At 36.4% G+C, this 13,578-nt stretch overlaps 1 protein-coding gene across 2 annotated transcripts in view; it reads left to right on the forward strand.

Moving 5' to 3' along the window:
* The window catches only part of LRP12 (LDL receptor related protein 12), a 51,920-nt gene extending 38,652 nt beyond the window's left edge, over window positions 1–13,268 (forward strand). For both annotated transcript variants that reach the window (XM_087747685.1, XM_087747691.1), the window contains 4 exons: window positions 497–699; window positions 5,506–6,607; window positions 7,500–7,632; window positions 10,036–13,268. In XM_087747685.1, coding sequence (XP_087603811.1) covers window positions 497–699; window positions 5,506–6,607; window positions 7,500–7,632; window positions 10,036–10,899 — 2,302 coding nt within the window. In that variant the 3' untranslated portion in view covers window positions 10,900–13,268. The remainder of the gene's footprint in view (window positions 1–496; window positions 700–5,505; window positions 6,608–7,499; window positions 7,633–10,035) is intronic.
* Window positions 13,269–13,578: the final 310 nt, after the last annotated feature.

A 13,578-nucleotide genomic window follows, 5' to 3' on the forward strand; every position in this document is an offset into this window, starting at 1 on the left:
AACAAATCTTAGTTGAAATCATAGTTTTGAACAATTTAACTGTATTTATAATGTCAAGTTATATCATTGGCTAAGAGTAGCATTAGCTAAAGTTCTGATGAAGTTTGGGTTAAATAAAACCACTTCGTAGTATATGAAAGTCATTAAATGAGACTCAGACAATTTCATTAACAGAATTTTTTTTTTTTTTTTTAGATGAAGGCTTTATGGGTTTTTTACAGCAAAATAGAGCTTCTTTAAGTAGTGGATGCAATATTTTGATTAACAGAATGGATTCTTGCTGTCCTAATAAAAGTATCATCACCACAAGGTTAAATCCTATTCTTACATGGGTAGAGAAGCTGCTCTTTTTATTTCAGACCAGAAAAGAACTTACAGCTAATGTCTATTTTTATGTGTAGCAATTCACCAGCTTGGTTGTGTAATATCCAGTTCAGTAACAATTTTGACCTCTTTGGCTTTTTCTTTTTTTTTTTTTTTTCTTTCCCCTGCCCAGCTTTCAAGATTTTGATGTTCAGGGATCACGACGATGCAGCTCAGATTGGTTAACAATTGGAAGCTACAAGAATATTGAAGGCTATAGAGCATGCGGCTCCTCCATTCCTTCACCATACATCTCTTCACAGGATCATGTTTGGATCAGATTTCATTCAGATGATAGCATCTCCAGAAAAGGCTTCAGATTAGCCTACTTTGCTGGTATGTTTCAAATGATACCTACTTCAGTTTTATGGTTTCATTTTTTGTTTCAAGAACGACCACCTTGTAGCAGGGTACAGTGTATGCATTTCCTGTAGTCAATTCAAGGCTTATTGAAAGTATGCATTGTGTAGATTATTTTGATCCCATGCACAACTTGATTATTCAAAGTGGGAATTAGTTTTCACAGTAATAAGCAGAGTGAATGATTTTGGGGAGGGGGAAAGTTCACTATTAAGACTAGGCAACTTGGGAGGTTTTTTAACATAGCTTAAGATTTGAAATTTTTTCATCAGAATTAGTTGTTAAAAAAGTTGGATAGACTTCCGAGTAGCATAAATAGGTCAAGAGAAGGAAGAAACAGTGGGATTTTTTTTAATATTTGCATCATTTTTTTCCATCTCCAGAAGGTATACTCTCTTTTTAAAAAAAAAAAAAAACCACAAAACAAAACCAAAAAACCAACACCAAAAAAAAAAAAACGAAAAACAAAACCAAAAAACCCCACAATTTAAAAACCTATGGACATGATAAATTACTCTAGCCAAGTATAAACCTGGTTTTGTACATGCAAAATTTTTCTTGGATAATTCAAGTATGCAATATAAGCTATTTACCAGTAGTAATAGTTTGAGACTGTTTTGTGGGCAATTATTGCTCTAGTAGCTGTTGCCAAGAGAGAGGAGGAAGATGGTCATGGGTAAAGACTAGCTCCAAACTTTTTTATGGCCTTAAGTGATACTAGGATTTTATAGAATAGCACGATCATGGTTTTCTATGTCCTGATCATCAAAAATAGTCCAGCAGATTCCTGTTTGTTTTCATAATGGTTTCGCGTTCTCTTGTTTCCTCAGCGTTTGCCTCTACCTCTGACCTGCTCCAAATCTCTGTGCACTTTTAACTCCTCTGCTCCATAAACGATTCATACTCTTCTATGCCTATCCACTGCCACGCGTCTTCAAAACTGTTCCACCAAGACTCAGTCAAATGGGCCCTGATCTCCTCTTAGCCTAAGCCATGTTTGCCCCTGTTCTGTGTTCTGCACTCTTTCTACCTAATGGCTTCCTCCACCTTGTCAGTCCTTCACAAACCTGAAGTTTCCAGGCAGGCTTATCCCTTTCTATCACCTGTTTTCAAGCCTACAAAAACGTTCTCTCTACACTTCAGCTCCTTGCAGCTTAGCAAGTCTTGGGAGAAGTAACGCAGCCTTGTATTTGATGCTGGCTCAGCTTTCAGGGCGATGTTCTTACCTGGGTTTTGCTTACCGTCTCACCAAAAAACATGATGGGGGTGGGGGAAAAAGCCACTGTCTAATCAGTCATCCTCTACTACTGTTTCTGCTAACTGCCCATGCATATGCTATTATCCTGCATGAGGCATTGGCTGCTGCTCTGCTTATCTCCCATTCCTCCTAGGCACAGAGGGAAGGCACCATTCCTGCCTGAGGGGCTTTGAGAAGGAAGGACATTTTGGATAAGGGTACGGGATGGGCCACAGGCTCAGTAGAGTTTTTCTGAAAATCCTTTCCTTTCTTTTCCTCTGTTCTTGAAACAATTTCAGTATGTAACCCCTTTTGGAAGAAGCTGTAACATTTTCAACAATAAGCAATGTTTACTGTTCCATGATTTCTTCTTGTTAGCATCATGCAGTGGTACTCAGTTTAGAGTACTTAAGACTTTCATCCAATATTTTTAAATGTCTTTAAAAAAAAAAATTAGTTTTGAGGTTTTTTGTGTTTGATTTTTTTTTTAATGAACCTTGCTGAAACTTTGGTTTGAGCTTGATCTCTATGCTTGATATGATACTTAGGAAGTATTTCGTGATTGAGGGGGAAGTGTAGTGTTTCAGTGACCAGAGAGGTCTTCCAGTGTTGTAAACTGACCTGTGTATAGAAGAAGAGTTGACAAATCTGCTTTAATAATCATCTGATTGTTTCTGCTTTCCAGTGTGAAAAGGAGACTCCTGAAATACTAACAACATTTTTGCTGTACATTCAACTGTGCCATTATGTTGTTTGCTTTCTTCTCATTAGCATCATGCAGTAGTGCTCAGTTTAACTCCTCAATAGACTATTTAATTCAGTGTTGTTAAGGCTACTCTCAAAGGTGGCATGTGATCTTAGAAAAAGGGAAAAAAATAGTAATACTTTAGTTACATGGATGCAAGTTAGGCCTGCTTGTCCTGGAATGATAGAAACAACATGGATTACAGGTGTAAAAGGGATCATTAGGGAACCCCATGTTTAAAATCTGATGTGGAAGATAGGCCATGTGAATTGTTTGAATTAATTCTTATTTAAAGTAAGTAATATCTTCCAGGTAAATATTCATATTTCATTTTAAACAAACAAACCAACAACAACAAAAAAGCATTACAGTTAGGAAGGGTACTTAACTAGAAGGTAGATTGTGTCACTTGTCTTTCTTTCCTCTGTCTTCCTCCCACCCCTTTTAATTTATCAGCCTCTTTAATTATGGGTATCGAAATGGGATGGAGTTTACTAATGGTGCTGTAGAGTGGAAAATAGAGTTAATAAAAGTACAGAGGTTCATGTTTACTGTAAATGCATGGAAGGATTGTGTTAGTCCTTTGGCTATAACTGCACATGGTTTCTGCTAATTATCTTGTACTATTCTGAAGTCTTTTGAGGTACAGCTTCTAAGGATAGTCTTACTTTGTACATGTCTTCTTATTTGGCAACTCTAGTTTTTGATCCATATGTAAATTTTCCTGAGGTAATGACTTCAGGATTGGTGATTAGAAATGCGAAATCAGGATCAAGTAGGCAGCTCTTTTCTGGGATGTTTAAAAGCCTGCAGAAGGAAGAGCTTAGGCTGAAATCATATCCTGTTTTGTTACTATAATATTGCCATTAATATTTACAGATCCATGTTATACCTTTCTACTCAATCTTTTTCCAGGTTCTGCAAGGTAGAAGCATTGAGCTAGAGTATAATCAGTACGCAAGCAAATTCAATGACTCTTCATACGTATTCTGCTATATTGCCTGCCACGTATGGGGCACAGTCATTCAATTTATGCAGAACAAGTCTAGTAGTTCACTTCTACAAGTTTCAAATTCAAGGCCGAGGTTCATACTAAGTATTGCCTATACTAATATTATGAACGATGTGTATATGTGTGAGTGCATAATATATATAAAAATACATACATATATATGTAACAGAACAAGAAGATCGTATCATTTATATTACATCTGTTCTTTGTTTTTTTCTTAGTGAAATAAACATTTTCTAAAACTTAATCACTGGCAGCACATACATTTTGCTCTCCTTTCACTCTCTGTCAGCAAATTTGTTGACTTAAACGCTCTTCAGCAGTGCTTGTAACATTTATCATTCTTGTTGGTTTCATTTTTTTCTGCATTCATTTTTTAAAAACCTTAGCATTTGTGGAAATTTTTAAAATGCTGATGTTGCACTTTTTTTTTTTTTTTAAATTATTATTTCAAGGTAGAGTATTTCTTTTTAATGCTTTCTAAGATACTAAAATAGCAAAAAGGAGAACAGCAGTGTGATATGGCTTGACCTATCACAGCAGATTAGTTGCAGCAAGGGAAATTCAGGTTAGATATGAGGACTTTTATCACATTGTGTGGTTAAGCACTGGAACTTTGAAAATACTTGATTGGACAAGGCCCCGAAGAACCCAATCAAACTTCAGTTAACCCTGCTTTGAGCAGATGATTTGATTAGGTGACCTCCAGAGATCCCTTCCAGTTGTTCTCTTGTAAAGCAAGATAGAACCTGCTTCTTCTGGGAAAGTGTATTTCAGTAAGTTCATCATGCTGTCTTCTGGTTTTTTGTAAAGCCCTAAGTATAGTGTTATTTAGATGTAGTACATATTTGTCTAATGTAGTTCCTGAATTACCGCTGTGTAGGACCATTTGCATTGCAAGTTTTTTTGCAATTTTTTTTTGCCGTTTTGACAACGGCAGTTTGTTTTATAGACAATTCTACAGTCTGTACTGTGATTTTAGAAATTGCAGTGCTTTTAAATGATACAGTGGTATTTGACTCAGCTAAGTCATTGCAGAGCTGAAATAGCTTGCATCCCAGCTGTGCTTCAGTGTTTAACTTGGTTGGAACTTTGATAAATGAATCCCCGAAAAAGATATTCTTGTTGTTAGAAGTGTGGTAGTAGCCAGTAGACCACATTTTCTTAAGTAAAGGTGTCTCTTGACTTTGTTTCAGAATTAAAAAAAGAAACAAACAAACAAAAAAACCAACCAAAAAACCCCATGCTTCCATGTTTTCTGGACCATTACTTGGATCCTTAACTTTTAAAGCATAACTTTCTATGTTTTTGTATGTTTTAAGTGTGCGTTTCTGCATTTGCTGCACTCTCCTCTTTGCTTTCTCCTGCCTCTCCTCCAGCAGCTGTGGGAAGAGGTGAGGAGAGAGGTTTCTCTTTTCGGTTGGTGGTGATAAGTAATCTTCAACTGTCAGCTTCTCTCTTGCTGTAGATCCTTTGGTAAAAAGTAGGAACTACAAAAACAGGAGAGGGGTCTGACTGCTTTTACAAGAAAGAATTTGAGGAGGTAACAGTTACTGCAGGACAAAATGTTTCTGCATTTTGAGTGATATAGAGGAGAGAAACAGTATTTTTCTGACTTATTTTTAGCACCTTAGAAGCCGGATTTTTCAATCACTGTAAAGGAGCATTTTTTTCTTACTTGGGTTGAAGTTATTTGACTGAAAGCAGCAAATAAATATGCGACACAAATCATAAAGTGCTAAATTGTAGAAAGATGATATTTTTATAATTTCTTTTTTTTTCTTTCAGGGAAAACTGATGAACCAAATTGTGATTGTGACCAGTTTCATTGTGCTAATGGGAAGTGTATTCCAGAAAGTTGGAAATGTAATAACATGGATGAATGTGGAGACAATTCGGACGAAGAAATCTGTGCCAAAGCTAATCCTCCGACAGCTTCTTCCTTTCAACCTTGTGCCTGCAATCAGTTCCAGTGTCTTTCTCGCTTCACCAAGCTTTACACTTGCCTTCCAGAGTCTTTAAAATGTGATGGTAACATTGATTGTCTTGACCTAGGAGATGAAATAGACTGTGATGTGCCAACGTGTGGGCACTGGTTAAGATACTTTTATGGTACTTTCAATTCTCCCAACTATCCTGACTTCTATCCACCTGGAAGCAACTGCACCTGGCTGATAGACACTGGTGACCATCGCAAAGTAATCTTGCGATTCACTGATTTTAAACTTGATGGTACAGGGTATGGAGACTATGTCAAAATATATGATGGATTAGAGGAGAATCCGCGGAGGCTGTTGCGCGTGCTAACAGCATTTGACTCTCATGCTCCCCTCACAGTTGTTTCATCCTCAGGACAGATAAGAGTGCATTTTTGTGCTGACAAAGTGAATGCTGCAAGAGGATTCAACGCCACCTATCAAGTAGATGGCTTCTGTTTGCCATGGGAAATTCCATGCGGTGGAAATTGGGGTTGCTACACAGAGCAGCAACGCTGTGATGGCTACTGGCACTGTCCAAATGGAAGGGATGAAACCAACTGCACTATGTGCCAAAGAGATGAGTTTCCCTGCTCTCGAAATGGTGTCTGCTACCCTCGTTCAGATCGCTGCAACTACCAGAATCATTGCCCTAATGGTTCAGATGAAAAAAATTGTTTCTTCTGTCAGCCAGGAAATTTTCATTGTAAAAATAACCGCTGTGTGTTTGAGAGCTGGGTTTGTGATTCTCAAGATGACTGTGGCGATGGCAGTGATGAAGAGAATTGCCCCGTCATTGTGCCCACTAGAGTAATAACTGCAGCTGTCATTGGGAGTCTTATTTGCGGATTGCTGCTTGTCATTGCACTGGGATGTACTTGTAAATTGTACTCACTCAGGATGTTTGAGCGAAGGTAAGTAAAACAGATGGCCTCAAGAACTTAAATTTTAAAAATATTTTCGTATCTGTTATTGTTATACTTGAAACATTTTTATTGACATACAGTTATTGTTGCATGTGATTTCTAAAGGCATTGTTGCTTCTTCTTCTTCTTTGACAATAAAAAGAGGTTAGTTAATCATAGAATCATAGAATATCTCAAGTTGGAAGGGACCCATAAGGATCAAGTCCAACTCCCTGCTTCTCGCAGGACTACCTAAAACTAAACCATATGACTAAGAGTGTCATCCAGACACTCCTTGAACTCTTACAGGCTTGGTGCTGTGACCACTTCCCTGGGGAGCCTGTTCCAGTAACCGACCACCCTTTCAGTGAAGAAAAGGGGATAGAAGTATTCTGATCACTTAAGTATTGAGAGTTAAGCTTTCAGATGTTGTTACCAAAAAGAAAATGTGGAAAAGCTGCATTTCTGCAGTTAAATATCTCAATTCTGTATTTAACAGCATGTTTCTTCTATTGTAAACTATCTCATACCAAGATTACATGTTCTTCAATTTTTATAAAATAATATAAACATCTGTCATGGTGCCTTTTATATTTAGCACACACACACACGTACGTTATTTTATTCTTTTTTTTTTTTTTTAAGGAATTTATTGCTGGATTGGTTTTGTTGTTCTTGTCTCAGCTGGACAGACCCATAGGAATGACTGCAAGGACTTACTGTATATTCTTTGTCAATTAACTTTCAATTAAATTAATAAAACTTCATCTGCTGAAATTTATCATTTCAGATTATAATAGTCTGATGTAGTTTTACTCATATATATATATATATATATATATATATATACGCACACACATAATAGTCTTATTTATCATGAAATTTCTTTTCTCTTTGAAAGATCATTTGAAACTCATTTGTCAAGGGTTGAGGCTGAACTGTTAAGACGAGAAGCTCCTCCATCCTATGGGCAGTTAATTGCCCAGGGTTTAATTCCACCGGTTGAAGATTTTCCTGTTTGTTCACCAAATCAGGTAAGATTCCGCAATAGCAGGCAGACCACTTAAATTTAAGGAGACTGAAATAAAGATATTTTAACTTTCATCTGCATTTTTTTGTTGTATAGCATTTCCTTTTCTTCCTTGCAGGCCAATACTATTATACTAAGGATTAGCCATTGGATGAAATCATAATACGGTAGCACCACACAGTTTTCTTTGCAGGCTTTTTTTCTTGTTAATGACTGCCAGTAATGCACACAATAGAATGCCTCTTGGATGAAAAGTAATAGATTGGTAGATCTAGTTGTATGTTCTGTATTGAAGTTGTGTAAGTTAAGATTGCGAGATAGGACTTTGAAGTTTGGGAAAGAAGAATTGAGACTTCTAATGCAAAATGGTAGTTCATATCCACTGTGCATGTGTTTAGGTATGATCATGCCCACTATGCATAGAAAAGATGATGGCAAAGGCAAGGCTGTAATATCATACAAAATTAACAGGAATGAGTAACAAAGTAAAAGCTAGTAAATGGCAGTTGTCTAGCCATCTTGAATCCCCATTATGAAGACCAGTATTTCAGATAAGACTTGTGGCCTTGAAAACTTAAGTAGCTATACCGGGAAATAAACTAATATAAAAATAAGGAATAGTAGGGAGCAGGCTGTCACCTTCAAAAATAATGAAAAAGTCGTTCTAGAGCATTGATGCTTCCATGATAAAAATTTTTACTCTTATTTAATCAATGACGTTGCATTGTTTAAAAAATTTGTTTTTCAGAGGAGAGAACATGAGTAAGAGTAAAAGCTTAAGAGGCAATGTAAACTGAATTCTATAAATTATAAAGCTCAAATTTTTAATATCGTTAAATGTTGGGGGGAGGGAGTCAGTACTAAGTCAGGATGTGTTCAACTTTCTTTGTTTTGAGCAATATATACATCTTAAAATTGCAAATCTGTGCAGGACTGAAGATACCTAGTCGAGGTTACCTCAAAGTTAGTAGTCTCAAGCTAGGGGAATCTTGGTTGTTCTGATTTGTATGTAATGCTTTCTGCCTAAAACTGATATGTGCCTTCAGAGCTGGATTTTCAAGGATGGGTAGCAGTCTCTCCAGTAGCTTTTGAAAGTAAGGCTACTGAACATATGTATTTACATGCTTGAATTCAAATATCATTCTATGAACTATTGGAAGGGAAGAGGTAGGTTATGCATGAAGTACTGTTCGGATGCTGTGCTGTGTATGCCCTGTGGCATCTGAAGGATTGTGGAAGGGAGCTGAAGGTGACAGCATGAGAACACTGAAGTTCGGTGTTTGTAAACAAAGTGAAATATATGCATATATGTTAAGTGTTTAATTGGGGGGGAAAAAGACTGTTCTGAAGAATATTCTATATTTTTTCCATAATCTTCATTAAAAGCTGTGAATATGGACTTTATCCTGTAATTAAACACATCTGTGAATATTTTCAGAATTGTGGGCATCTGGCAGATCTTCTACCCTAGTATTTGAGAACTGAGCTACTTAGTTGAGGCACTGTTTTCTGTAAGGTTGAGCAAGGGACCCCCAAGTCAAAGGTGTTACTATGTTTGTGTTACCTTACAATTTAAACGTTATACAAGGTTTTAAGCCGAAAAATTCAGGCATGCATTGTTCTATAGCTGAATGACTAGAAAATGTATACTGAATTTGGGAAATGTATGGTTTAGAACACGTAAGATAATTTTGATTAAACAGAAGCATTAAAGCATTTTGAAGCTGGAATTAACTCATTATGCTAGAATGGGGAAAAAAAATCAAACTACAAGCCTCTGCTAGAGAGGACATTTAATTCTGGGCAGCCCCATGGTAGTGGATAGGGAAAGGTCACCTCTGCTAAATCTTTCTGGAAGATTTCATTTTTAAATCCTAAACTTTTTGAGGCATGTTTCAATGTACTGTACTCTGAAATCCACAGTGACTTCTTTATCTTCTTGGTAAGATTGTATGTAACAGATCTGGCATACCTGCTGTACTAGGTCTGCACTGGGTCTGTGCATGTACTTTTCTGTAATCAGTGTTCCGTATCCAGGTTACAGTGCCTTGGTTTTCACTTTGCCTTTATTTAGAGGTCCTTGATTTGGACAGAAACGTACCTTATATACTTCATTGCTCTTTATTCCCCTTTTTCTTGCATATGTATTTCTCCTTAATTTCCCTGTTCATAATGTTTTTTCCTCAAGAGAATCTAGACTTTTTTCCTGCCTGCTTTGTTTTTAAAATAGCCTATTGCTACATATACCAGATCGATAATACTAAAGACGCAACAATTTTTGATATTTAAGACTCTGCATTTAACTTTGTGGTTATATGCCATTTTGCACAACAGTTATCGTTCTTCTTTTGTTAGAATAGTGTCAACATACTGTCAACACTTGATTATTGCTTGTCTTTTCATTTAGGCTTCAGTTCTGGAAAACCTGAGACTGGCAGTACGATCTCAGCTTGGATTTACTTCAATCAGACTTCCTATTGCTGGCAGATCAAGTAACATTTGGAATCGAATTTTTAATTTTGCAAGGTCACGTCATTCTGGATCATTGGCATTGGTCTCGGCGGATGGAGATGATGTTGCCAGCCAAAGTACTAGTAGAGAAGCTGAAAGAAATAATACTCACAGAAGCCTGTTTTCAGTTGAATCTGATGATACAGACACAGAAAATGAAAGAAGAGACACAGCAGGAGCAGTTGGTGGTGTTGCTGCCACCTTGCCTCAGAAAGTCCCACCTGCAACAGCAATAGAAGCAACAGTTGGAGCATGTGGGAGTTCCTCTGCTCAGAGCGGCAGCAGCAGTAACACGGATAGTGGAAGAGAAGTGACGAGTGTAGAGCCCCCAAGCACAAGTCCTGCACGTCACCAGCTCACTAGCGCGCTAAGTCGTATGACTCAAGGCTTACGCTGGGTGCGCTTTACTTTAGGGAGATCAAGCTCAGTGAATCAGAACCAAAGTCCTTTGAGACAGCTTGATAATGGGGTAAGTGGAAGAGAAGAGGATGATGATGTTGAAATGTTAATTCCAGTCTCTGATGTAGCATCAGACTTTGACATGAATGACTGTTCAAGACCTCTACTTGATCTCAGCTCAGATCAAGGACCAGGGCTTAGACAGCCTTACAGTGCAACACATCACGGTGTAAGGTCATGCAGTCGAGATGGCCCCTGTGAGAGCTGTGGCATCGTACACACTGCCCAGATACCCGACACTTGCTTAGAAGCAACAGTGAAAAATGAAACTAGTGATGATGAGGCATTATTACTCTGCTAGGTACGGATTGTTTAGGAAAGATTGTGTACAAGTTGGAGCAGTATCTGTCATTGTTTTGTACTTCACAGTTAAAACTAGTTTTTAGTTTAAAAAATCCAGGACAACATTACGTTAAAACTATTTTAGCCTGTGTGGTTGATTAAACATTTCTTATACTGGATGACGTTATGGAACTATTAGAGTGAACATTTTAATGGCTCTGAATACATGATGTGTGTATCCAGTATAATCTGATTACTCTTTAAACTGAAGTTATCCCAGTTAGTTTCAAATTTAGTTTATCTTGGTACTGTAGTTCAAACCGGAAACATGGCTGCTCAAGACTTATTTGGCTGCCTGTTTAACCCCATATTAACAGGTGAATTTGTACAGAATTATTTTCCTTTAGGAATTGACTCTGTTGTATTATTGCCAACATACTTGTAACTTAATATACTAAATACTGGTAAGGATTGTTGATGTAAAATATGTACTTTTCTTTGAGTTTCTACAACACTTTGTCTAAATATTCTTGAATTTCATCATAATGTGAACTTATTTAAAGGGAGGAGAAACTTTCTCCAGGAGCATTCTTTTTCTTTCGGAAGTACAAAATGCAATGATTTGCAAAATTTAGATATAACAGATAAACTGATGGCAAAAGCTTTTATAGCACTGACTTTCCTAAACTGCAATCTAATATGGTACAGCCAAATAGTATGTAAAATCCCCAGTCATTAGTCTTTTTGATTTGAAGTAAAAAAGGGCCGAAGATATTACAATATGTGTTAGTTCTTTAAATATCTGATATGTACAAATACACTACAGAATAAGTTCCAACTGGTAATAGATCTTTCCCTAATACTGTAGGGTATAAAGCTTGTTTGGACTCAAGGGATTTGCACTAAAATCATATTAAGGTCTTTAATGAGCTTAGTGCACAAGCACTATCACTTTAAGTACTATTATTGTCTAATATTGCAATGGCTATATATTTCCATCGCTCTTTTCTTGGGGTGTTGCATTTTTGTTGCAATTGAATTTGCTTTACTAATTCCCTATTTATTCGTTGTATTTAAAAACTGGTTTACTTGGTTGCAGACTGGTTGTTTAAAAAAAAAAAAAGAAATCCCTTTTAGTGTATTTTTTTATGATATTACATGTTGGAGCAAAACAGATCAGTCAAAAAAAGGCTCATAACTTCCAATTTTGTGATAAGCAGGTTAATATGTGGCTACTAGCGTGACAACAAGAATCTACACCTTTTAAAAACAAAAATGTTAACTACTGTTTTATTTATTCTTTGCCAGTCTGTTTTTAGTAGGCTTAAAGATCCAGTATGAAATGTATTTGTGTGTGATTGTATGCTATTTATTAAATTTTAAATACTTTGTTGAATGTCATTTTAAAGCATGTTTAAAGTCTTGTGCATTTCTGTCGTGTTATGCTGTCGGGCAGAACTGACTCAAATGTTTTAATATGTATCAAAATTAAATTGACTTTTTGTTATGTTTTTGAGGTACTTTTAAAGGTAAATCCAAGGTCTGTCTGGCTTTTTATTTTACTTTTTTTAAAATCCTCATCTCTGAAGTACAAATCACATGCAGAAGAAACAAATAATTGAATGGATTCCAAAGTGTATATATCTTCTCCCTCTTCTCTTCATTCACAGACACTGGGATGAGAAAAATAAACAATTTTACCATCTGGTTGATTTTATTCATGAGAGTTAGCAGGTAAATTCTGAGTTCAGGACACGGTTATGTAGATTTGTGCTTTGAGGAACCTTATGTGCAATACAGTTGTAAAAGATTTTATTGTAATGACCCATGCGGTTTCAAGTTTCAGAACAGATCACATCACGCTGGTACCAGATCAGGTACAGATTGGCCCATTATTACACATACTCGAGTAAAAGTCATCAATGGCCATTTTTATTCACATTGAATAATATCTAAATCTGTGGGTAATCTTTAGTCTGATTTCAGTGGCATTGCTTATAGAGCAGGCAACTTGGCAATATGAACATGGTAACACACCCTGAAATATATGTGAACAGTATGTCCTGGTATAAAATACTGGGTTTTTAAACCTTCCTAACTAATTGTCATTAGAAAGTGGTTATGGAAATGTTTGTCCCCGAGGCAGATACATTTTGAAGAAAGAGTCTTCACAGAATACCTTTGGTGTGAAACACACACATAGTGATCTAAATTTGTTCCATTAGATGCCCCAAATAGCATGTACCTATGGACTCCATATTGCAGATGTAAAAAGAACACAATGTTTAATTTGTTTTAAAGGAGAAATGCTACACATTCAACTGAGAAGTTACATTTAATTGAGAATTTGGAAAATTGTAAATAAAATTCATATTTGTATGAGGCTGATTTGCTGTGGTGATTTTTTTTCCTTGGTGATTTTAAAGGGAGTGATCAGTTTTTCTTTTGATTAGTGTTATTAGTGATGGGGGGGGTGTTGGGGGGGTGGTGGTTTGTTTTTACTGAGACTTCCGTTAAATCATATTCCTTCATTTCTTTTTATTCTGGAGAGCTTGAATTAGTATTTTGTTTAAATGATTCTTGATTTAGCTGTGCTACAATGCTAGGGCATTTTGAACAAAAGTCAGAATGATTCAATGTGGAATTATCTTATTTTCTGTAATAAATCACTTTCATCTGAAAGCTTTGAAGAATGTAG

Source organism: Nipponia nippon, unplaced genomic scaffold, assembly GCF_047370975.1.
Source record: "Nipponia nippon isolate SJK-2023a ecotype South Korea unplaced genomic scaffold, ASM4737097v1 scaffold_1, whole genome shotgun sequence".
In the NCBI taxonomy this organism is placed as follows: domain Eukaryota; kingdom Metazoa; phylum Chordata; class Aves; order Pelecaniformes; family Threskiornithidae; genus Nipponia; species Nipponia nippon.